We start from the raw sequence: 25,103 nt of genomic DNA, 5'->3' as shown, positions 1-25,103 counted from the left end.
CAGCAGTAAATACTTCCTTATTATTTTCTCATATTTTTCTTGTTTTCCATCATTCTAATCCTGGTTGGTAGTTCATTTTCTATTCTCATCCTCTCAATTAACTTACACACACACACACACAGTAGCTACCCAAATATATTTGACAGAAGAGTTTACAGTTGAAAAATTTAATATTTATTTCAATTTTATATTAAAGTAATATTAAAAATTTCAAATAAATCTGAAATTCAAATTTCATAATTCCTGTAATTTTAATATAGGGAGCAGGACAGTACAGCAAATCTATCAAGCAGGTAGAAGATGATGTTCAGTCTATTTTAAAGAAAGTTAATGAACTGACTGGTAATTAATTTCTTTTTAATGTACTGATGCTATATATTGAATGTGATAATTTCTTTATTAATAACCCAAGAACCATATCCCTGACCCAGTGAGAGAGGGGATGGCCTTCATTTTTTGATATAGACATTTCCTTTGTAATTTATATATTACTGTATTCTTTTATTTATCCTTACTTTAACACCATGGATAAAAATAAGTAACTGAGAGCTATGATCCACATGGGTGTGATGTCTAATATAACAGAAGGCTGGCATACAGGGTTATTAACTTCCCCTCCCCCAAATTCTTCTTCTTCTTGGTCCTTAGCTGCCAGCTGGGGGAGGCGGTTGGCCACGCAACCAGTATGCTGCTGTAGGTGCCGCAAGGTTTCGGACTTGCTCTGTGATGTTCTTCCATACTTTACGATCCATGTCGTCAGTCCTGGCCTGGTTAAGGTCGAGATGTCGGCTCTTCAAGTCATTTTCCACTTGCTTGGCCCACTTTTTCTAGGCGCGGTCCGTTGGATGCTCCATTGGGTGGGTCGTTGTCTCCAAAGGAGTGTGGATGGTATTCTGTTCGTGCCCATTCTACATACGTGGCCAAACCATCTAAGCCTTCACTTCTGGATTTGGTCGGCAATGGTTGGTTGCTGTTGGCATCTGGTGCGGATGGTATCATTAGTGATGCGGTCGCGAAGTGAGATGCCCAAAATCTGCCGCAGGCAGCGCATTTGGAATACCTCAAGTTTGTTTAAATCTAGCTTGAGACAAATCCATGTTTCTGATCCGTAAAGGAGAATGGGCAGGATCAAAGTCCGGAAGAGTCGGATTTTAGTCTTTGAGGAAATGTTGGTCCTCTTCCACAGACACCATTTGAGCGAGGCGAATGCAGTGGCCGCCTGTTGTCCAATTCTGCTGTGGATTTCCATGGTGGATGCAACTTTCTTCTCCTGGACCAGCGACCCAAGGTATTTAAAGTCCTGCACTTGCTCAATCTGGATGCCTTCGAGATAGATGGTGGCTTGCGACCCATCTGGTGTCAGGGCCTTGGTCTTATCAGCATTGATCTTCAAACCGTATGGCCGGGCAATGTTGTAGAGGATGTCCGTGGCTTCAGAGTCGTTACCAGCAAAGATAGCACTATCATCGGCAAACATCAGGTCAGTCACATAGTGATCCTTCTCATATTGTATGCCCCGTCTGTTTCTGAATACTTGCCTCATAATGGCGTCGACCACGATGTTGAAAAGCAACGGGGAGGCTACATCCCCTTGGCGGACTCCAGTTTGGATGGTAAATTCTTCAGATAAATCGTTCTGGATGTGCACCTGGCTGGTTAAACCGCTGTATGCAGTTTGGACGAGTGTGATGACTTTTCGAGGTACATGTTCGACCTCTAGTAGTTTCCATAAGGCAGATTAGAATACTTAAGAGTGCAACAGTTCTTGAATGTTTCTTATTACTATAATCTGTCAGGTGTCCCCCCCCCCCTCCAAACTATGGACCACAGTCTAAATCCAGTTATGTGGTCTGTGGATATTTTTATTGAGATGGTTAAGAAATGATGAAATTACATTTTTTCCATTGTAAACAGCAATATTTTTATCTTTAATATTATTCTTTTTAATAAGAATTTCTTTTTTTTTCTCTTTATTCCAGGGATAATATTTTTGGGTTCACTTTTATTTGAATAGGAATGATGTAGTATGCATAAGGGTGAACATAATTGATGAGAGCAAAGATGTGGATCATATCTCTCAGTTATTTATATTTATTTGTGGGATTAACCAAAATTTTGAAATACCTGAAGAATTAACAATATTAAAGAGCTTGAAGGATACTATTACTGGTGAAAATATACTTTTGAAGACATCTGAAATGTAAATGAGTTTGGATTGAACCAGGAATCTCTTACTTGTGATACCACAGATAGTGCAAATAATATGATAGGCTCTATTCTGGGATTAATAGAGCACATCAACAAAGCAATGCTTAATGGTGGTGGCCAAAAAACCATTGAAGTTATGCTTCATTATTCACCAGTAGCCATTATGTCAGTTTAAAAGTTTTCTGGAGACGACTGAAGCTGAGTTTGATGTTTATTGTACCACATTGAAGTGCAGTGGTTGAATTGCAGAAAAGTGTTGAAACATATTTTTGATCTGCACAATGAAATTGATACGATTATGATTGAAAAGTTGAAACCAGTGCCTGAACTTTCTGAACTTGCATGGTTATGGGATCTCTCATTCTTAACCGATTTCAATGATCTCAGCATAAAACTTCAAGGCAAGGGTAAACTTGTGCATAAACTCTTTTTTGATGCAAAATAATTTCAAGTGAAATTAGAATTGTTCCAAAAACAGTTACATCAAAAAAAAATTTTGAAATTTTTAATGCTGTGAAAATTAGGCGCTTCCGTAGCCAGTTGGGAAGGAGCAGCAGTGCGTAGCACACGCTTCTTGATTAGACCGGGGTTCGAGCCCATCACCACCAAATACGGAGGATACGGAAAGGTCAGGGAATGACCAACTCATATTCCCCGAGCATTATGGCCTTAGTTGTTAATGCTCCTAAAAACCAAATAACAACAACAGCTGTGAAAATTTGTGGAAAAATGTCGTCTAAATTCAGTTTTTCCATAAATTGTATCGAGAGCATCATTTTGTTGCAGATTGAATTTCAAAAGTGATTTATTGATTTTAATATTAATGAAAATTCATTTATATTATTTCGGAATTAAGATTGAAAATATCAAAGCAAATCTACAGTTGGGATTAACTGACTTACAGTCAACTCATACTTATAAAACAATGTTCCAAAATGAATATAATTACTTATTTTACTATCTCTTACCTGAAACCAGTTGCAGTAACATTTTTATAGAAAAATAATTTCTATTTTTTGTTATAAGTGCATTTGCAAACAGACAAGTCTTAAGGGTGAGAAACATAAAATCAGAAATTTGCTCAAGATTAACAGACAAACATTTGGAAGACTTTAAAAATGAGTGTTTCAATTTTAACAGCAAATATCAATCATTATTACAAGTAAAAATCAAATACACTGCTCTCATTAATATTTGTATGTTGTAAATAATTCATCCATATGTATCTGTTTTTCTGTCTTTTAAGAAAAACTTGAATGATTATGTGTTGTATAGTAGATAGTAGCAATAATTATTATTATTGAAAAGTTTATTTAAATGTATTCATGTTGTTTATGGTTTGGTATAAAATATATATGTACAGTTGACTACTTAATAAAATAGATATAAAATGTGAGACAAATTTTTGCATCCAGTTCACCTACTACAATGTGGCCCTCCCTTCAAGTGATTACAGAGAGTGGTTTTTACATTTCATTATGTATCCACCAAAATAAGATGCTGTAGTTTGAATTGCTTATATTTATTAAAGTATTGTGTAATGCTTTTTTCACTTGCAGCATTGCTTCTGATATTATAATGCTCATGCAGTACAGGAAATTTTCCTCTTATGAAAACATTTTAAATACATGATCTGTGCATTTTATAGTATTTACTGGTGTCTGTAGAAATTTTGAAATTTTTCATAACTCAAACTAGTGTTTCTGTAGCAATTCTATCCACAGTGGCTTTCTTCAAAATTCATTTTGAAGTTTAATTCTGTTTACATTGAAAAATAATGTAAACAAAATTACCTTAAGAAATAATCATGAGTTAAATCTAAAGAGTATGCTGGCGAAAGTGAAGAAAATGAACTTCAAAGCTTCCAGGATATCAATTTGAGATGATTCTTTTAATGAAAATGTTTTCTAAGGGAATCAAAAATGACATTTGCCTTATGTCATCTTGCGCCATCTTGTCAGGAAATGTTTCTTCTGTATTAACACGTTCGCTGCCAATCACGCTCAGGCGCGGGATGTGGCATCATTACCCAGTAGCCAATCACGCGTGAGTGCGGGATTCGTTAGACTTTGTATGACATTGGCATTGTGTTTCTGCTGTGTATATTTGTTTCGGCGTCAAGTAAAGGGTGTAAACTATATGTAGTTGTATGTGGTGTTGAACATTTTGTTACGTGACGTGTGGAAAAGCCTTGTAATATGAGTTGTGCAGATGACAGTTTAGCAGGCCAGTCACGCCCGAAAAGAAGAAAAGTGCAATATAAAAAATCCCTTACAGATGAAGAAATTGCAAAAATGTTGGAGGATTTATCTGACGTATATTCTAGTGACATCAGTTATGATGATGAAGATTTTATCCCTCTAAAGGATGCTTCGGATTCAGAAAGTGTAGATGAAGAAGATATTGTGGAAGAGGCTATACTTCCACTGCAGGATTCCTGTAAGTTGGAAAACGTCATGTGGGAAAATGACGTAACATCGATGAAACAGTTTCGTTTCACAAAATCCGTGTCTTTGCTGCAACCCGTGCCAGGTGATAATCCTATAGATTACTTTCGTCATTTATTGACCGACAATATCTTGGATGAAATAATTACACAAACAAATGTTTATACTTCTTCATACTTCAATGAAATACTTCTTCCCCGAGAAAATAAAGAACATTCTCGAATAAATGCATGGAAGGACACCACTAGAGATGAAATGCTGGTATTTTTAGGATTAATTTTACATATGGGAACCATTCAACTGAACTGCATACAAGATTATTGGAAAACAGATAAGCTGTTCGGATTACATGTGTTCGCAGATAACATGAGCAGGAATCGTTTCTTATTATTACTGCAGGCCTTGCATTTTGCAAAAAATCCAGAAAAGAAAGAGGTATGTCCATGGGATCGCCTATATAAAATTCGAAAAATGGTGAAGTTCAATGCACAAATGTCGGAAATATGTTATCCAGGACGTGAGATTAGCTTAGATGAGTCTGATATTGTGGCGTGGAAGGCTTGTTTTTTGACAGTACATTCAAAACAAACGCCATCTTATTATATGTGATCACAATGCCTACTGACATGGTTATCAAATTTCAAGTATATACCGGTATGTTGGATGATTCTGGTGGAAACGGCATCAAGTTATATGTGATCACAATGCCTACTGACATGGTTATCAAATTTCAAGTATATACCGGTATGTTGGATGATTCTGGTGGAAAAGGACATGCACAAAAAGTCGTCATGAACTTACTTGATGGGATGTTAGATGTCGGGCATAGCATATTTATGGACAATTATTACAATAGCTATGAACTTGCTGACAGACAAACCCATTGTACTGGGACAATCAGAAGTAATAGGAAAACATTTCTGAAAGAGGTTCGAGAAAAAAAGCTGAAGAAAGAGGAAACTTTATCAAGGTGTGCCCGTGGTGTAATGATTGCTAAGTGGAAGGACAGAAGAGATGTCAGTTACATATCTACAGAATACCAAAATGATATGGTGGAAAAGCAGAACAAACGAGGCCAACTGAAATCAAAACCATTGCCTATAATTGAGTATAATAGGTTTATGTCAGCCATTGACAAGCAAGATCAAATGCTTGCCTATTATCCTTGTGAAAGGAAAACCATTAAGTGGCCTACAAAAATATTTATGCATATTTTGCAACTAATAATAATCAATGCACACCATATCTATAATAAATATTCACATAACAAGGTGCAACTTTATGACTTCCGTTTATCAGTGATCAGATCTTTATTGAAACAGCCATCTGATCTTCCTCATACTGTGCATGATGTACCTGAACTGGAACATGTGCTCAAATCACGGGAAGAAAGAAAAAGTGGAAAGATATTGAGGAAGCAATGCAAACGTTGCTATTCCGAAGGGAAACGTAAGGATACAATCTATATCTGCAGTGTTTGTGAAGGATCACCCGGCTATTGCTTAGATTGTGGGAACATTATACATAAGTAACATTCTTACACATAGTATTTGTAATCTGTATTGGTTCGGTATGAAATAAAACGTATTTCTTAATGTTACCATGTTTTTTGTTTTATTATTTACATACTATATTATTATGTTTTTGTGTCACGTGCCAGCGCGTGATGCGGCATTTAAAGCCAAATTTGGCCTCCAGTGCCTATCACGCACTGGCGCGTGAATCTCAAAATCTTTTGGAAACTGCTTATACGACACTTGAATATTGATATGGTATACCTAACAATCCCTTATTACCAATTTTCAAGCTTTTTCGTTATGGAAACACAGTCGGCTTCTGGCGGCAGTCTCCTCCTTCTGTGCCGTGCTATTGATGATAGCATGCTGACTCATGACCAGCAGCGAACGTGTTAACCAATATTTCCAGTTTTCCTGGAAGGTTTTAGAAATTGTGTATTTTTGTTGTTTTATGGGTTTTTTTTTAAAAGAAGATTTCAGTCATGTTTGATGTTGTGTTACTTAATATATGGCCAAACAAATTCATTGACACATATATGGGATTATTGCAGTTTGTGCTTTGTATACAACTTGTGTAGTTTTTTTGAAAATTTCAGAAAAAGAATCTGAAAGTTTAGGACATATAGCAACATGGCCTTTATCAGCTGGACAGAGCACAGCAAGGCAAATAATGGATAATTATGAAATGCTTTTAGCTGAGCAGTTAGCCCTTAGGAACTGGAGAAAGATAATGTTGGCACAATGTAGCTGAAGCAGCTTTTGCACCATAAAACTACAAATGACAAAGATAATGTTGATTGTTTCATGTGATGCGACATTGAAAAATGAAAAGCTTATTCATTTGGATAAATTAAGATCAGAAGAGAGGGATAAAGATGAAGTTCTTAAGAAGTAATCATAAGTTCAGATGTAGAGAGTATGGTGGCAGATCAGTGAACTTCAAAGCGTCCAGGATATCTATCAGTTTGAGGTGGCTCTGTTAATGAAAATGTTTTTATTTTATTTATTTATTTTTTTAAGATTCTTTATTAAGATCTCTTAAAGATAGGGTCTTAGATCAATTTTCAAGCATTTACAGGCAATAAAAGAGATTATATAAATGATTCACTTCCTGAACGAAGTGGTAAAGTGAGATGAAGTTTGTAGAATTCTCTAAGATTCTAAAAGAAGCTCTATGCAGAAAAAGCAAAGGATTCCACTCAACTACATCAGACAAATTTATCAAACCCAAGAAAGAGGTAGCACCATGGAGCTGTGGGATGGCACACAAAACAGAGAAAACTTCTTGAATGAGTCCGTGGAAAGGCTGAACCGGTGAAGATAAGAGAGTTCATCTGAAGAACTTTTAAAGCCTATTCACATAAGCAGAAACTTCAAGTGAACGTAAGCCTTACATTTGATGTTTTACAAATATATATGTAATATATGACCAAACAAATTCATTGATACATATATGAGATTATTGCAGTTCTTCTAGTGATCTAATGTATTTTAAAGAGCTTGAGAGGGTATAGTTAATTGTATTTTTGGTATCAGTAACTGCGTAAAATAGGATAATTTAAATATATGGTATGATTTTTGATGTTTATAAGTGAATTATCTATTTATAGTGTAGAAATTTAGCTCCATAAAAATGGTTAGATATATTGTTAATGTGACATAATGGTTAGATATTGTTAAATCATTTAATATGTGTTGTTAAGTTAAAATTAGTGCAAATAAAATTTTTACAGGCAATAAAAGAGATTATATAAATGATTCACTTCCTGAACGAAGTGGTAAAGTGAGATGAAGTTTGTAGAATTCTCTAAGATTCTAAAAGAAGCTCTATGCAGAAAAAGCAAAGGATTCCACTCAACTACATCAGACAAATTTATCAAACCCAAGAAAGAGGTAGCACCATGGAGCTGTGGGATGGCACACAAAACAGAGAAATGTTTTGTGTGCCATCCTCCAAAATTCTTTTATTTGGAGAAAAAATTCTCCAAATAAAAGTTTTATATAATGCATGAGTTGTCTAATTGAAAGTTACCATCATTCATCCAATTTGGCATGTTATGGTGCACTAGTAGCTTAAGCTACTAGTGCACCATAAAAAAAATAAAACAGCCCAACAGCCAACTTTATTCATAAAGGAATAGTGATTTAATCAAATAATTAATTAGAATGAATAAATAGTATAAAAGGTTGAAAAATAATAACTAATTGTTGTACTTATATGAGTAATATTTGTTAATGTGCATTTTCTCTCTGTGCTTTACTAAATATTTCTGTGAACTGATGAACTGACTTGTAGCATAAATGTTTTGGTCAAGGTTGAGAAATAGTAAAACTGGTTATACTTGGTTAATTTTGTATTAAAGCATTCTCCATCTATTTTGCTAAGTATTTCTGTAAACTGAGTTGTAACATAAAAGCTTCAAGTATTTTTTGGTTTGAAATATGTTAATCTGTTAACCAGAAATAAGAGTGTGCTAGATGTGATAACTTTGAAACAGTCTAAAATACTGGATGTATTGTGTTTTAAACAGCTGACAATGACAGAGGGAAGGGACTTCAGAATGATTATTCAGTATAGTGAAGAGAACTAAAAAAAAATTGTGTGTGTGCCGAGCACTCATAGCGGAAGTTAAGTGAAACTTCTTTAGGCGAATATTTATCACTTGACCGAGGATCCTATATTGACCGTATGAATGCCGCAGGCAATGAATTTGCATGAATGGGAGCCTCATAGATACGACACTTTCCATTACCAAATCTAGTTTCAGCAAATGCTGTGGCATCGGATGATATTTAAAACCATTTGACTTTGAGAGAGCCATGACAGCTGTTACAGGCCAACATTTGACTTACATCCTCATTTGGAAATGCTGTTTGAAGAAGAGCGTCATCTCAAGCTGCTACAATCCTCACATTGTTCTTGAACCAAAGCCAATCACACACATTTAAACTGTGCGTGGATGCTTCGGTGTTTCTTAAAATCCTGTTGTTGCTCCTGCTGTGTATTATGCCGCTATGCATTGAACAATTTGACAGAGTACTTCTGGCAGTCGGTTTTGGCTTCTTCTCTTTTCATTTACAACTGGGCTTCGAGAGGACTCTTCATTGTTTTCATTTGCAGTATCAACTTCCATGATGCCTCCCAAATTCACTTCTAATATTTCTGGGGAGATGAAGGCTCTGAAGATGTGGATGGACCTTCTCCAGCTTCTTTGTTCAACTCCATCATATGCTATAATTTCTTTCACTGTTGAAATAGCTTAGATCTCTCTTTTGTACTCAATGGAGGTGGTTTCAGTTGTCGCATTGCACATATACATGCTCTATATGCCTTACAACGCTCACAGTCTTCGGCATGCTAAATTAAGTTTTTTTCCGTCGAAATTTTTTATTAAATACAGTGGAGAATGATGAAAGAAGCAGCATGATGCAATCGGTAGGGGTACTGATTGGGTCATGTGTCGCTCGTAGATGGTGTGGAGTGGTACAATGGTGGGGGAACGAATCATTTTGTGTTGCATTTTCTTGGGATTTTTGTCAATCCATGGACGCATTGCGCGTGTACGTGCGCTATACGCCTTACAATGCTCACTACAGTGGACCCCGGCTTTACGATTGGTTCCTTGTACAATCAAATCACTTTATGATGGACACTCCATAACAAAATACCATTCACTATACAATATGTAGTAAGTGCCGGTCATTGTGATCACGTTTACAAATTGAATTTCGATTCTAATAGGCAAAAATAGGAGGAATATTATCCACATGCTATGAAAGTAAAGATATCAAGCACAGATTAACACTTTATTCCCTTACCAATTAAAAAAGAATGGAAGGCAAAAAGTCAACTACACCGGGTATTCCCATGTGGTCATCCTCCCAATTACTAACCTGACCTAATGCTGCTTAACTTCAGCTGATCAGATGAGAACCAATGCATTCAGTCTAGTATGATAGTTGCCTGTTCAGAGTGCCTGTAACGTGTTTATCTATGGCTTAGTTTGCTCTGTCACATTTTCATTGCATTTTTTGTTAATCCATAAACACATGTTACTCCCATCTGAAAACTGCCTGGAGTATGCCTAAAGAAATTTCACTTCAAAATACTGTTCACTATACTATATGTAGTAATTGCCGGTCGTTGCAATCACATTTACGAATTGAATTTTTTCATGGCAATTCTAATAAACGAAAATAGGAGAAATATTATCCACAGGTTTTAAAAAAGGCACAGATTTACACTTCATTACCTTACCAATTAGTAAAATTAAATGATATGTGAAAATTGGAAGAATATTTCCACAGGTTAACAAAAGAAAGAAAAAAAAAGAACGGAATGCAAAAAGTCAACTGCACTGGGTATTCCCAGGTGGTCACCCTACCAAAAGTGTTTAAGTGCAAGTGATTTGCTAAGTGAATTTAAGTCTACTGAAAAAGGAACTGTTCTTTATTTATCTACATCAGAAGATACATAATGCTTTATATAAATAAAATGCACTTTTCACATATGACACTTTCAGAATGTCATTGGAATTTTAATTTTATCACTATCTGAACTCTGAACCATGGTAGAGAATTTATCTGTATTTTTAAATATTTAAAGTTGCTTAAGAAGCACAGAAGAATTATTGATATCCATAACAACTTTTGATTGTTGCTCAAGTTGTAGACAACAAAGACAGGAATTATTACAGAGGAATGTTTAGTGTGTGCTCTCTTTATTTTTTTCCTTTTTTTTTTTTTTTTTTTTTTTTTGTTTGAAAACATATTTTGGCTTGCTTTAGCTGAAGTCATAATCTGTGCTATAAAAAAAAAAGAAAATATTATTGAAACGATATGTTTATTATTAAAATTTATTTACTTTTTAAGAAAAATATTGCTTGCTTAATTATTAATCTGGTTGGTTGAAAGTTGTATTTACAACTTGGCATATAAATTAGTTGCATAAAACCAATCTGTACAGAACCTATGTAGAGAGGAAAATTAAAAACAATATTTTGGAAAGTAAAGTAATGAATCAGATTGGTCCACTTGATATTGATGGTTCGAGTGTTTTTTGTTTGTTTATTATTTTATTTTGTAAATGGTCAAACCATGATTAACATCATCATCACATTGAACATGCAGCCTTCAACGTGCCACCAGGGCAATAAGCCCATATGCACTAATGGTTCAATGTTAATGATCCTGCTCAGATAGCTGACAATCTGAATGAGTATTTTGCATCTACATTCACACATGAGGAGTTATTAAGGGAGGAGATTGCCAGAAGTTTATCAAACTGTAACAGGGTGCTTAATGATTTTGTAATAACTGAGAGCAAAGTGGAGGAGAAATTGTTGAAGTTAAACATAAGAAAGGCACCCGGGGTGGATGGGACCTATCCAGGTATGTTAAAGGAGGTGGCAAAGGAAGTAATCAAACCCTTAGCCATAATTATGAGCGCATCCTTGGACTAAGGGGAAGTCCTCAAAGATTGAATATGTGCAAATGTATCACCAATTTGCAAAGGGGGGATCTAAGAATGACACAAGTAATTACAGACCACTTAGTTTAACTTCTGTTCCGAAGAAAATAATTATGAGAGCATCCTTGGACTAAGGGGAAGTCCTCAAGGATTGAATATGTGCAAATGTATCACCAATTTGCAACGGGGGGATCTAAGAATGACACAAGTAATTACAGACCACTTAGTTTAACTTCTGTTTCGAAGAAAATAATGGAGTCACTTGTTAAAGATGCATTGTAGGATCATCTAGACAAGACTGCAGTAATAATTCAGACACAGCATGGGTTTGTTAAGGGAAAGTATTGTCTGACAAATTTTATTAGATACTATGATGTGGTTACAAAGGAACTGGATGCAAAAAATAATTTTGATATCATATACTTGGATTCCAGGAAGGCTTTCGACACTGTTGCACATAGAAGACCACTGTACAAATTGGAGCAGTATGGTATTAAGGGTAAGTTGCTACAATGGATAAAAGGGTGGTTCAGTGGGAGAAGACAGAGAGTGGTAATCAATGGATGCTGCTCTTCACGGACTAATGTTATTAGTGGAGTCCCAGGGTTCAGTGTTGGGCCCACTGTTTTGTATATTTATCAGTGATATTGATGAAGGTATATCAGGCTTAATGTCGAAGTTTGCAGATGATACAAAGGTTGTCAGGATTGTTAATGACAATAACAGCAGTGTGCTAGTGCAACAGGATCTAGAAAAGTTGGGAAGATGTGCTGAGAAGTGGCAACTGAAGTTTAACATTGACAAATGCAAAGTACTGCATATGGGTAGAAGTTAACCCCCAGAGTAACATACCAACTGTGTGGTACTACACTTAGGGTTGTAGAAAATGAAAAAGACCTGGGAGTAATTGTGCAGTCAGATATGAAGTTTTCTGAGCAGTGCAGGGTGGTCTTACCAAGAAAGGCTTAAGTTCTGCAAATTGTGGCATCTGGAGACTAGGCATCTGCGAGGTGATCTGATCGAGGTGTATAAGGCCTTGAATGGGTTAAGCAGGCTCAATGCTGGTGGGATTCTTCCCCATCCTAAGATTGCGAACCTGAGGGGGCCATAAATTCAAATTGAACAAAGATAAGTTGTAGAATAGATATTTGCCTTTAGCCAGCGGGTTGTTGATTGCTGGAACACAACTTCCATGTGTCATTGTGGAAGTTGATAGCTTAAATAAATTCAAGGAGGAACTGGACAAATGTTTAGTGGAATGGATGTGTGATTTTTTTTTTTTTTTTTAGCTGATGCTACATAAGCTTGTTTACTTGCATCATATGCCTCTACTAATGCTATATGATAGCATTTTTATACAGTAGCATATATTTTTAACTGGTTCTGTCTGCCTGGATAGAACCAGTTTCGGGAATAATTTAAGATATCTGTAATTCAAATTGAAAAATAAAATTGATATTAATAATATTATTTTATTTATTTGTTTATATTTTTTTGTATGTGGGAAGCACATTTGCATTGTTTGCTTTCAGCCAGAGAAGCAGTCCTGGTTTGTTTTGTAATATGTGCACATATGACATAAGTCTCACATAAACTGGCATGTTGGTGGTTAACATTGCAGCAACTATTTCTCATAATTAGAATTTATATTTTGTGTTGTGTGCTGAATCATTTACATTTTTGTAGTGCTGAAAAATTTATATTGGTGCATGTTGGAAAATTATGTAGTTAATGTTACTTTGTTCTGGGAAATTTTAGAGATTTCCCAAAACTAAATTTTCTGAAAAGAAGATGTACATTTATTATACAAATATTGTAGGCCAATAAAAAATTTTTCCCATGTTGATGGTTTAACTGTTGATGATCGTGCTCAGGTTGTTGGCAGACTGAATTAGTATTTTGTATCTATGACTGCTGCTCAATAAAGAATGATAATTTTTCACGAACAACCACACTACTTCCTATTTCTAGTTGAGCTGCACCACAGCACAACTCTACCTCCAGAGAAGGCATAATCTGTGAATTCTGCTAGCAAGGGTAGGATTCACTTTTTCTATATGAAAGGCTTTTTTTTTTTTTTTTTTTTTTTTGTGGAAAAACTGGGGAAAATGTACTGTGTCTGGATAATATTATAATTCAGTTCTATAGAAATTGAATTGAGAAGTGAACCAGAAAAAGGGCTGATTGAAAATGTCCAGATGGCTACTGGACATTTTCAATCAGAAAATGTCCAGTCATCACAACATTGCAAGAGAGCACATAGTCTTAATTGTTGAGGAAACACTACATGGGCTAAGTATGAGGGCTGTTCAATAAAGAATGATCATAATTTTTCATGACCAACCGTACTGCTTGCTATTTCTAGTCGAGCTGCGGAATTTAAGACCAAACCAAGCTGCATCACACAGAAACTGTGCAGTTGACTCCTGCACATGGTGTGACCTTGGCAATCAGTCAAGTTTATGCCCGTTCAGCATTTGCTTACATAAAAATGGACTTGAAACATGTGAGGAACAGAATGCTGCTCACAAATTTATTTATTAGAGGAGACCTCCAGGGTTCAGTGCTAGGACCATTGTTGTTTTCCATATTTATTAATGAAGGTTTATCAGGCTTAATGTCTAAGTTTGCGGGTGATACAAAGGTTGGCAGGGTGGTTAATGATAGTAATCAGGGTAAGCTACTACAGATTTTCTAACAAAATTTAGCAGATGGGCTGAGAAAAGGCAGTTGAAGTTTAACATTGACAAGTGCCGTATATGGGTAATCCCATATACGGCATGTACTGTATGTACTACACTCAGGGTAATGAAAAATGTATAGGCACATTTTGGTCCCAGTTGCCCTTGTGCCCTAAAACATCTGTACCAATACCAATGGAAAAGGAAAAACACCTGGGGGGGGATAATTGTGCAGTCAATTATAAGTTCTCTGAATAGTGCAGACAGGCTGCCTGAACAACTTGTGTACAAAGTTGTTCAGGCAGCCAACTTTTTGCGTTTTATTGCCTAATTATTGCCTTTGTACAACTTTTTGTACAAAGGCAATAATTATGCCGATGGGCATCGGGATTGTTGAAGGGAATGAAATGGGGGTCTTATCAAGGCAAGCTACAGTCTCACAAATTGCAGCATCTGGAGACTAGGCACCTGCGAGGTGAGTTCTTTAAGGCTCTGAATGGATTGCACAAGCTCAGTGCTGATGGTGTTCTTCTTCTTCTTCTTCTTGCTCAAAATATAAGGCAACACAGAAGCCTATGGCAGATATAAGCTAGTCTGTAATCAAGTCACAAAGGAGATTAGGCAGATTACGAGAAATCTTTGGCAAAGGATGCAAAGAAAAACAGCAAAGAGTTCTTTACTTATGTAAACTCTAGAAGGAAGGGGATGGATCAGATTGGTCCACTTAACATTTTGTGACTGACGACTATTGATGATCCTGCTCAAGTAGCTGGTAAACTGATGAGTATTTTGCATCTACATTCACACATGAGGAATTATTCAAGGAGGGGAATGCAAGAAGTTTATCAAACTATAACAGAGATCTAAGTGATTTTGTAATAACTGAGAACCAAGTGGAGGAGAAAATGTTCAAATTAAACATAAAAAAGTCACCTGGGGCAGATGGAATCCATCCAGTTATAATGAAGGAGGCAGCAAGGGAAGTAACCAAACCCTTAGCCATAATTATGAGAGCATTCTTAGAGTCAAGGGAAGTCCCCATCGACTGGAGATGTGCAGATGTATCCCCAATTCACAAAGGGGGTTCAAAGGGTAACACAAATAATTATAGACCCGTTAGTTTAACTTCTGTTCCGGTGAAAATAATGGAGTCAGTGGTTAAAGAGGTGATACAGGATCACCTAGACAAAGCAGCAGTAATAGTTCAGACACAGTATGGGTTTGTTAAGGAAAGTTTTATCTGACCAATTTGATTGGATACTACGATGTGATCACAAAGGAACTGAATGCAAAAAATAATTTTGATATCATATACTTGGATTTCAGGAAAGCTTTTGATACTGTTGCACATGGAAGACTGTTGTACAAATTGGAGTGGTATGGCATTAATGGAAAGTTACTACAATGGATAAAGGGATGGTTGAGTGGGAGATGGCAGAGAGTGGTAATAATTGGACACTGCTCTATATGGACTAAGGTTATTAGTCCATGTAGAGTGGATTCCCCCCAGGGTTTGGTGCTGGGCCCATTGTTGTTTAGTGTAATTATCAGTGATATCGATGAAGGTATTTCAGGCTTAATGTCCAAGTTTGCAAGTGATACAAAGGTTGGCACGGTTGTTAATGACATTAAAGACAGTATGCTACTGCAACAGGATCTAGAAAAGTTGCAACTGAAGTTTTACATTGACAAATGCAAAGTACTGCATATGGATAGCAGTAATTCAAGAGAAACATACTATGTGGTACTACATTCAGGGAGGTGGAGAATGAAAGAGACCTGGGGGTAATTGTGCAGTCAGACATGAAGTTTTCTGAGCAGTGCAGACAGGTTTCCAGAGCAGGTCATGGAGTTTTGTCAATGATATGTAGGAATTTTGCTAGCAGAGACAAGGAAGTTATTATCTCTTTGTATACGGTAATGGTCAGGCCATACCTTGAGTACTGTATACAGGTCTGGAGGCCTCATTTTAGGAAGGATGTGGAGTTGCTAGAACGAGAAGGGTAATAAGATTGGTGAGAGGGACAAAGGGGTGCGCTTATGCAGAAAAAGGCTTAAGTTATGCAAGTTACAGCATCTGGAGACTATGCACCTGCAAGGTGATCTGATCGAGGTGTATAAGGCCTTGAATGGTTTGAGCAGGCTCAAAACTGACAGGATACTTCCGCTTGCTCAGATTAAGAACTTGAAGGGGCATAGATTCAAATTGAGGAAAGACAGTTGTAGAATAGATGTGTGGAAGTTTGCCTTTAGCCAGCGGATAGTTGTTTGCTGGAACAGACTTCCATCTGTTGTTGTGGAAGTTGATAGCTTAAATAAATTCAAAGAAGATAGTGGACAAACATTTGAAGAGAATGGATGAGTGAAATGGGATTTTTTTTTTTTTTTTTTTTTGGCTGATGCTGCATAAGCTTGCTTTCTTGCATCATATGCCTCAACTAATGCTAATATACACATGTAGAGGTATAAATTCAAAATTAGGAAGGATAGTTCCAATAACAGCCCCCCCCCCCCCCCGCTGGCTGAAGGCCAGTGGGGGGCTGTTATTGGAAAAAACTTCCATCTGTTGGATGTAGATAGTTTGAATAAATTCAAATGAAAACTAGACAAATTATTGGAAGGATGGACATGTGATGTGGGAAGTTTATTTATATTACTTATTTATGTTTTTTTGCCTGATGCTTTATAAGCTTGCTTTCTTGAATCATATACCACTACTGCTACTATTATTAATAACAATAACAAAAGTAAATAACACTTTCTAAAATGTTATATAGTTTTTGAATGCTTCTAAAACTTTTTTAAGTGTTCTTAAAATTATTACAATCCATTTATACAAATAATAAGCAGAAATATAAATGCATGTGCACTTTTAAAGTTTCACATGATTAATGGTTTTTAAAATTGGAAATTGGATGCAACTACCAGTTTCATCTTTATATTTTATGTCTGTAATTTTTTTTTGTTATTTTCGGTAGAATTTAAAATTTTTTTGTTATTTTTGAAAATAAAAGGTGTTAAAAAACTGATCTTTTTTTTTTTTTTTAATATTTCATTTTTTATTAAAACTTAAAAAAATATACAATAAGTATTGTAATCCATTGAGAAAAGATGGATTATTGGTAAATTCCAAGCAGAATTTAAAAAAACCATAACTTTTTACCAAAAATTAAAAATGAAGTTTATACCTGTCAGTTGTAGCACTACCATTTTTGTAACAATTAGGGTCACCACTTTAGGGTTAAATTGAAAAACAATGATTGATTGTTATAACAATCTTCCATCTGGTTTTGCAGATTAGATGAGCGGGGAAGATAAGGTGGAGTAGTTGGCTGATGCTATATAAGCTTGCTTCCTTGCATCATTTGCCCCTACTAATACCGATTGTACAGTCTCATGCTAAGTTGTGCAGATAGTCTTCCAGAATAGACAAACTCCCGAGTTTCTGTCAGTGATACAGGGATTTTAGTAGCATGGACAAAGTGGTGATTATCCCATTACATAAAGCAGTGGTTAGGCTATATCTTGAATACTGTATACAGGTTTGGAAACTTTTTTTTAGTTAAAAAATAAAAATAAGATCTGCTGGATATGGTACAAAAAAAAAAAGATTAGCTTGGGGCACAAAAAGGTATTCTTACCAAGAAAGCCTTCAGTTCTGTAAATTTCAACACCTGGAAACTGGTCATCTCTGTTGAAGACTTAGAATGTAAGGTTTTAAAAGAGTAGTAAACTAAATGCTGGTGGCATTGTTACTTGTTCCCAGGCAACATACACATAAATTTAAAAGGGGGTAACTGATTGAATGAATTTTCACCTAGTGTTGTAGATATAAGAAGTTTGAATAAATTTAAATTATTAGAAGGGAGGGGCAAATGCAGTAAGTAAGATATTTTTACTTTCTTCACTTTGCCAGTACTAATACTAATAGAACAATTTTTATTAATATATATTACATATTTTTATATTTGTTATAAAATGATATATGGGGTGTTATGTAATGTATTGATCATACTTTCAGGGTCAATTCAGGATGTGAAAACAATGAAAAATAAAAATAAAATAAACATTTAAGAATAAGCAAATATTTACCCAGTATGAGTAAATACTTTACTAGGTATAATGCCTGCTCATTGTTATTCATTTTATTATTTATTTTACCAATGAAAACTCCATACCATTCAGAATCTCACGTGATGTAAATTTTTGTTTTGTTTTAATATCCTGAAGTGATCCTGAAAATATGGCCTACATGTTATGAAACAGCCTGTATTGTGCTTAGAGTATCCATACAAGTTAATTTTATTTTTGTAGGTATTAAAGAATCAGATACTGGACTTGCACCACCTGCCCTTTGGGATCTTGCTGCAGATAAGCAGACTTTACAGAATGAACAGCCTCTTCAGGTTGCACGATGTACAAAAATTATTAATGCTGATTCAGATGAACCAAAATATATAATTAATGTTAAGCAGTTTGCAAAGTTTGTTGTTGACCTTGCGGATTCTGTTGCACCAACTGATATTGAAGAAGGAATGAGAGTTGGGTAAGCATTTAAATAAAAAATATATGCTGCTTGAAAAAAAAAATTCTGTTAGCATTGCCATTTCTACAGAACTGCCTTTCAAGATATTTTACTCCTCATTAATAAAGCCAGTATGTTCAGGCAACATGTCATTTGCCCCTCCCCCAGCATGTTTCAACTAATGTTTGGATTTTTTAGTGTAATCCCCAAAGTAATAATTAATTTGTTTCTCCAGTTTTTATATTTCTAGCCCATAAAACATCTCTTATTTAATCAAAATAAAAAAAGAGATTCCAATATCAAGATTATTCTTGCCCTTTAGGCATTCTTCAGTCACTTTCATCATTTGACCTTGCAGGGGTTTGTCTCTATAATTTGATGTCGACACAGATGTAGGGGGATGAGGGAGGGGCCATCTCTTATGAGATGGCAGTAAACCTCCCAGCAGAGGTTAGTAATTGTGATCTGGGATACTGCATATTCTTCTTTAACTATAATTGGTTCTTAACTTATTCTAGATCATATCCTTTTTCCATTCATTCTTTCCACTTTATCAGTGTTGCAGTAACATCTTTGTTTATTTGAGTTGGCCACATCCGTAAAGCTCTCAGTGTAAACCATTTAGTGTCTGGCATCTTTTTCATTGCTGATTTTGGGAATGCTCCTTTCTGTATTTGGTACTTTAGCTAGGCTCTGTTTCTTTTATTTTTCCTAACTATTCCCTCAACATCTTAAGTATTTCATTTACTTACTTGGTTGTTTTATGCTGTAACAGAATTAACTTTTATTCAGTAGCATTTTGTTTTGGTCCTTTTGCCAGTCAGAGCCTTAACACCTCAATTGTCTCCTCTAGTTTCCAAGCTGTTCAACCCACATATTCAAAGTCTTTCCTCGTACAGTTGCCCATTTGCCGATCTCATCAGGCAAGTTACCTGTCTTTGTACCATTTCAAGAAGCTTGATGTCTTTTTTTTAGGTGCGGTCTCCATACTTGAACACAGTATTCAAAGCGTGGTCTGACAATAGCCTTATATAATGGGATTATGACGTCCTTATCTGTACTAGCAAATGTTCAATAAATCATCGATAGGACACCATGCAACTTGTCCACAATTCCCGGAGAACTTCATGTCTGACTGTGTCATAACTCCCAAGTCCCTTTCCTCCACTACTGACTTTAGTTCAACTCCACCAAGTGTATAAGTTGTGTTGGGGTTGCTGTTCCCCAGGTGTAAGACCTTGCATTTTGCTGAATTAAAGCATTAAAGCTGCCACTTTTCTGACCATCCCTGAAGTCTATCTAGGTCACTATGAAGAAGTTCTGCTTGGCAGTGATCATTAACTACTCTACTGATCTTTACATCATCTGCTAGTTTAGACATCACCCCTCTATCCTTACATAGATGTTATTTAAGAAAATCAAAAACAATAGTGGTCCCAATACTGATCCTTGGGGAACCCCACTTCTTACACTAACCAAATCTGAGGAATAACCATTTATCACAACCCTCTGCCTGATGATTGAGGGCACCAGGATTTTCTAAGGATCATCTAAGGATTTTCCCTCTGATTCAACCTGTTCCAGCTTATAAAGTAACCACTTATGTGGGACTGAGTAAAATTCTTTGCTGAAATCTAAATAAACAATGTTGAAATTATTTCCTAAATCCAGCTCACGAGTGACCTTGTCAAAATAGCTAACCAGATTTGTTAAACATGATTTTCCCTTTACACAACCATGCTGTATATCCTTCAGAATTCCATTTCTATCTAAATGATCCTGAATTCCACCCTTGATCATTGCCTCCATGACTTAAACTGGCCGGTCGATAATTTCCCATTACACTCTTAGAACCACCTTTATGTATTGGTGATACATTGACACTTTTCCAATCCAACGGAATCTCTCCTGAGTACAGCGATGCTCTCATAATTAACCTTAATGGTTCACTGCACTCACTTGTCACCTCCCTTAAAATTATAGAGTATATGCCATCAACCCCAGGAGCCTTACTCGCCTGTAGGCGTGAAAGTTTTTTCATTAAATAATCATGTGAAATTCGTTTAATACATCATTAATTACATATTTTTCCATTTCACTCCCATATGTTCTCATTGACATAAAGGGTTTTTCCTCTGTAAATATCTATGCAAAGTAAATGTTGGGTCCATCTGCAACATCGGTTGGGGTATCTAATACTATTCCATGCAATTACATATGGGTTTGATCTGAATTGTCCTTCTCTTCTTTGCATTTATGTATGTGAAGAATTCCTTAACTGCACTCTTTGCTCTCTTCTTTATTCCTTATCCCCACTCTTTGCTCTCTCCCAGACTCAGTAAAGATACTATACTGAAAATTATACTTCATTTAATAAAATGTCTTTCTTCTTCAGAAAATGATGAACAGAATTCAACCTCGGAAGACCAACATGGAAAAGAACATCAGTGTTCTGCAAATTCTTTCCAAAATAAGAAATTTCCTGACTCTAATGAGATTTTAAAAGATAAACTTCAGTCTGCAATTAATGAAGTACTTTTAACTATTCCTGCTAAAAAAAGTTCAAAGCCTAGAAAATATGGATTGAGATCGTCTACGACTGTCTCAGTACAATAGCATCATCCAGCATAGAATCTGAAAGGGCATTTTCTGCCAATAACAAATATGTACCAAAATTAGATCCAGTTTAAACAATAACACAGTATGCTTAAGCATAACTAAACTTTACAGTACCAATACGTTTTTTTTTTTTTTTTTTTTTTTTTTTTTTTAGAATACAGGCAGTTTTCGCTTTACAAGTTCTATAGTTTATGAGGTTTTTTTTTCCCAAGTATCAAGTATCATCAAAATCAAAAATAAGAACATTAATTGAAAAAAATGAATGCTAAACATTCATAAATACCCCATTCCAAACCACGTGCATAGCTATACAATACAGTGTACCCCGCTTTACAATATTAATCAGTTCCAGAGACACCATCATATCGTTAAAATATCATAATGTGAATATCCTAAATAATGAAAATATCCAAATAACACAGTGTGTTCTTTGGTAATTCGTTTCAAGAGCTCGGAAGTTGAAATTTTCGCTGTATAACTAAGCTATTTATCTCTCTAAAATGTCACGATCATAAAACAATAAAAACAACATGCACTTTCCGGTTTATTAGGCTTTTCTGTTACTGGAGGCAATTATAAATGCATAGTAAACTCGATCTTCTTGCATTTGCAAAAATACCGATAGCTGGAATTGTGTGGTTTTTTATGTTATTATGGTGAAATGTGTTTCCCCTTTACTGAAATCTTCAATCGTATAAAAAACAAATACATTTTCAGAATCTTCTCTTCATTCCTTTTTTTTAAAGCTTCGTAAACTTGTTGCTCCACGCGAATTGTGTTAGTTGCAATTTATGTGTGCTGTTAAAAAATGCTTATGCATGCAATCGTGAAATTTATAAAGAAAAGAGAAGATTATCTTGGAAACAAACACCTCTTGAAACATTTCTGAAGAAGACGACTCCTTGTGCAACAAACCAACAAGTGCCGAGCCAATAATGAGTGATCAATGAGATGATGAAGAAGAAACATTCTTTAACATTTGTAACTCATAAATGATTTCTCTAGTATTATAATTTGCTTGATTTTACAGGCTGCATTTTCATTTCTTTGGATAAATCAATCATTGTTTAAACATAAACTAATTAGCTAACTAATTTCATTGTTGAGAACGTAACCTCTATTTTTAATCTTATGTCTATGGGAAATATATTCCCACTTTACGAGTTTTCGCTTTAGGAGTGTGTACTAGGAACGAATTAGCTCGTGAAGTCGAGAACTACCTATAACTGTATTTTTAATAATTTTATTCAGAATATTTATTATTGTAATAAAAGTTAATGTTTTAAATAAATTCAAGTAATTACAGTACAGTCAGTCCTCGTATAACACGTGTTTACATTACACAAATTCGATCATACACGATTTATAAATAGGGGAACGATATCTTATATAACACGAACCGAATTCGCTTATGCACGATTCGCCTTTGTGTTTACAAGAAATGGCAGTCGAACGCAACACGATAGGAATGAAGAGAAGATTCTGAAAATGTATTTATGTTTTTTATATCAGTGAAGGAGAAACACATTTCACCATAATAACGTAAAAACCAACAGAATTCCAGCTATTGGTATAATCGCAAATGCAATTAGATCGAGTTTACTACCAGTTTATAACAGATTCCACTAGCAGAAACGCAACTGGAAATTGTTTTTATTGTTTTATGGTAGTAACCCCTAGAAATGTGCTTTAGTAAAATGTGAGGTGTTAATAGTGTATCTCTGCCTTTACGGTATTGTTTATTCAGTTGCTACACGCGGGGAGCTTTGTTTATGTGTATCAAGCGTGCTTTCTCGTTTTGTAATTGTGCTTTATTCCCTAAAAATAAGTAAAATACTAAAAGGTGTGAAAAGGAAGTGTCCAGGTGACGACACTGCAGATTCAGAGAGAAAAAGAAAAGCAATATCGATAAACAGAGGCGGACTGGGTCAAAAATTCTTACCCGGAAAAATTTGTAGTGGCCTCATACTATGGCTTGTGGCCAAAATCACACCGGCCTCCGGCCCGCCGGGGTTTTCCTGGTAAGGCTTATGGCCAGTCCGCCTCTGTCGATAGAGAAAAATATGAAATTGTGAAACGCTTGGAGCGAAATGAAAGACCATGTGATATTGCACGTGCTACAGACCTAAATTTTTTTTTTTTTTTTTTTTTTGGCTGGTGCAGCATAAGCCATAGGCTTTCTTGCATCATGCGGCCGTTACTAATACTAATAAATGAGGCAAAGCCAGGAATTACAAAGATTGCAGAGAAAATAAAAAAAACTTTCATAGCAGGAACAACTCAAAGTGTAATTAAAATCCATTAGATTAAGACACAAAGAATTGGAAGAGATGGAACGGCTGTCATCTGTTTGGATCGAAAATCAAAGTTTGCTTACGATAGAAGCAAAAGCATTAGCAATATTTTATTACGTAATAGTTGTAATAAAATATGTAAGTATTTTATTACGATTATTTATTGTGTTTGGTAATGTTTTGGTTACAAATGTGTGTTCAATCTTGGGTGGTCAGCACCTAACCCTATTTTTCCCATAGGGCCTGTTGTTTATATTGCACGATTTTGCATTGCACGAGGGTTTCTAGGAACACAACTATCGTGCTATACGAGGACTGACTGTACTTATATTTTCCTTACTTTATTGCACCTAACTGTCATCAAAATTTATTGAGAAAAATGTTTGTTTTTGGATTACTGGTATTCCGGTTTCATAAATTAAAAATACCGGTATTAAGATTTTGTCCCTACATGTGACCGAGATGATTTTGATAAATGTGTAGTTCGCAGGTGGCATTGGACTCCAGATATTTTCCTGCCTAAGTCATCATTAATTATGTCTCTTCCCTTAACCTGTCAGTATATGTGAAAAGGATTGTTCTTCTAATCACACAAGATCACTTAGACTCCACATGCCTAAATTTGAAAAATCAGCAAAATATAATTCATAATTCAAAATAGTTAATTTTTTTATGCCATCTTTATTTTTACTCTTTACTAAACAAACCTAAAAAATTTATTTTTTATATTAAAAGCATATATTTTTAATTAATTTTTGAAATTAAAACTACCCTTAGACTTGTTGGCTGCAAAATGCAAATTTAAAAACTACACACTTCACTGAATATCTGCAATTGGATGCCAGCTTGTGAGTAACAAGAGCACCCACTGCATGAAATTGGAAGTGTGCATGTGTCAATGGTTTGATTCCAGATGAAACTTCAATGTCACGAAATTAGTATTACCAATTGGAGAAAAGCACATGGCAGTAAAGCCAGCTTGCATCAATAACTGTGAGACATGTCAATCTATACATGCATATAATTAGGTTTAAATTAAATTCACGAATTTTCCTAATTTTGTGTTAATTAACAGCGATTTCTGTAATTTTCAGTGGAGAAAACAAAGAAAACATTTTCAAAAGGAGCTATTAGGAATTTCTGCTATATGAGCAGAATAGATAAAGAGCATGAAACACCTTTAACCTATGAGGTCAACAAGAGTCAGCGGGTTAAAGGTGGCATTTTCTGGAATTCCTCCCTGTAGTTTTTTCTCTATTACCAGGGAATGTCGGGTAATGAGTACTGCTCAGAAGGTTCCCCAGTCTCCAGACATTGGTCTGGAAATTAAAGGTGGTCTGGA

At 35.4% G+C, this 25,103-nt stretch overlaps 1 protein-coding gene across 1 annotated transcript in view; it reads left to right on the top strand.

The window, feature by feature from the left end:
- The window catches only part of Rpt1 (26S proteasome regulatory subunit Rpt1), a 108,995-nt gene that overhangs the window by 22,464 nt on the left and 61,428 nt on the right, over positions 1-25,103 (top strand). The window contains exons 3-4 of the mRNA XM_090383450.1: positions 261-342; positions 18,638-18,869. Coding sequence (XP_090239576.1) covers positions 261-342; positions 18,638-18,869 — 314 coding nt within the window. The remainder of the gene's footprint in view (positions 1-260; positions 343-18,637; positions 18,870-25,103) is intronic.

This window comes from Mastigoproctus giganteus, chromosome 10, assembly GCF_048544385.1.
Source record: "Mastigoproctus giganteus isolate SK-2022 chromosome 10, ASM4854438v1, whole genome shotgun sequence".
Classification (NCBI taxonomy): domain Eukaryota; kingdom Metazoa; phylum Arthropoda; class Arachnida; order Uropygi; family Thelyphonidae; genus Mastigoproctus; species Mastigoproctus giganteus.
This window is presented reverse-complemented; position numbering and strand designations above follow the sequence as displayed.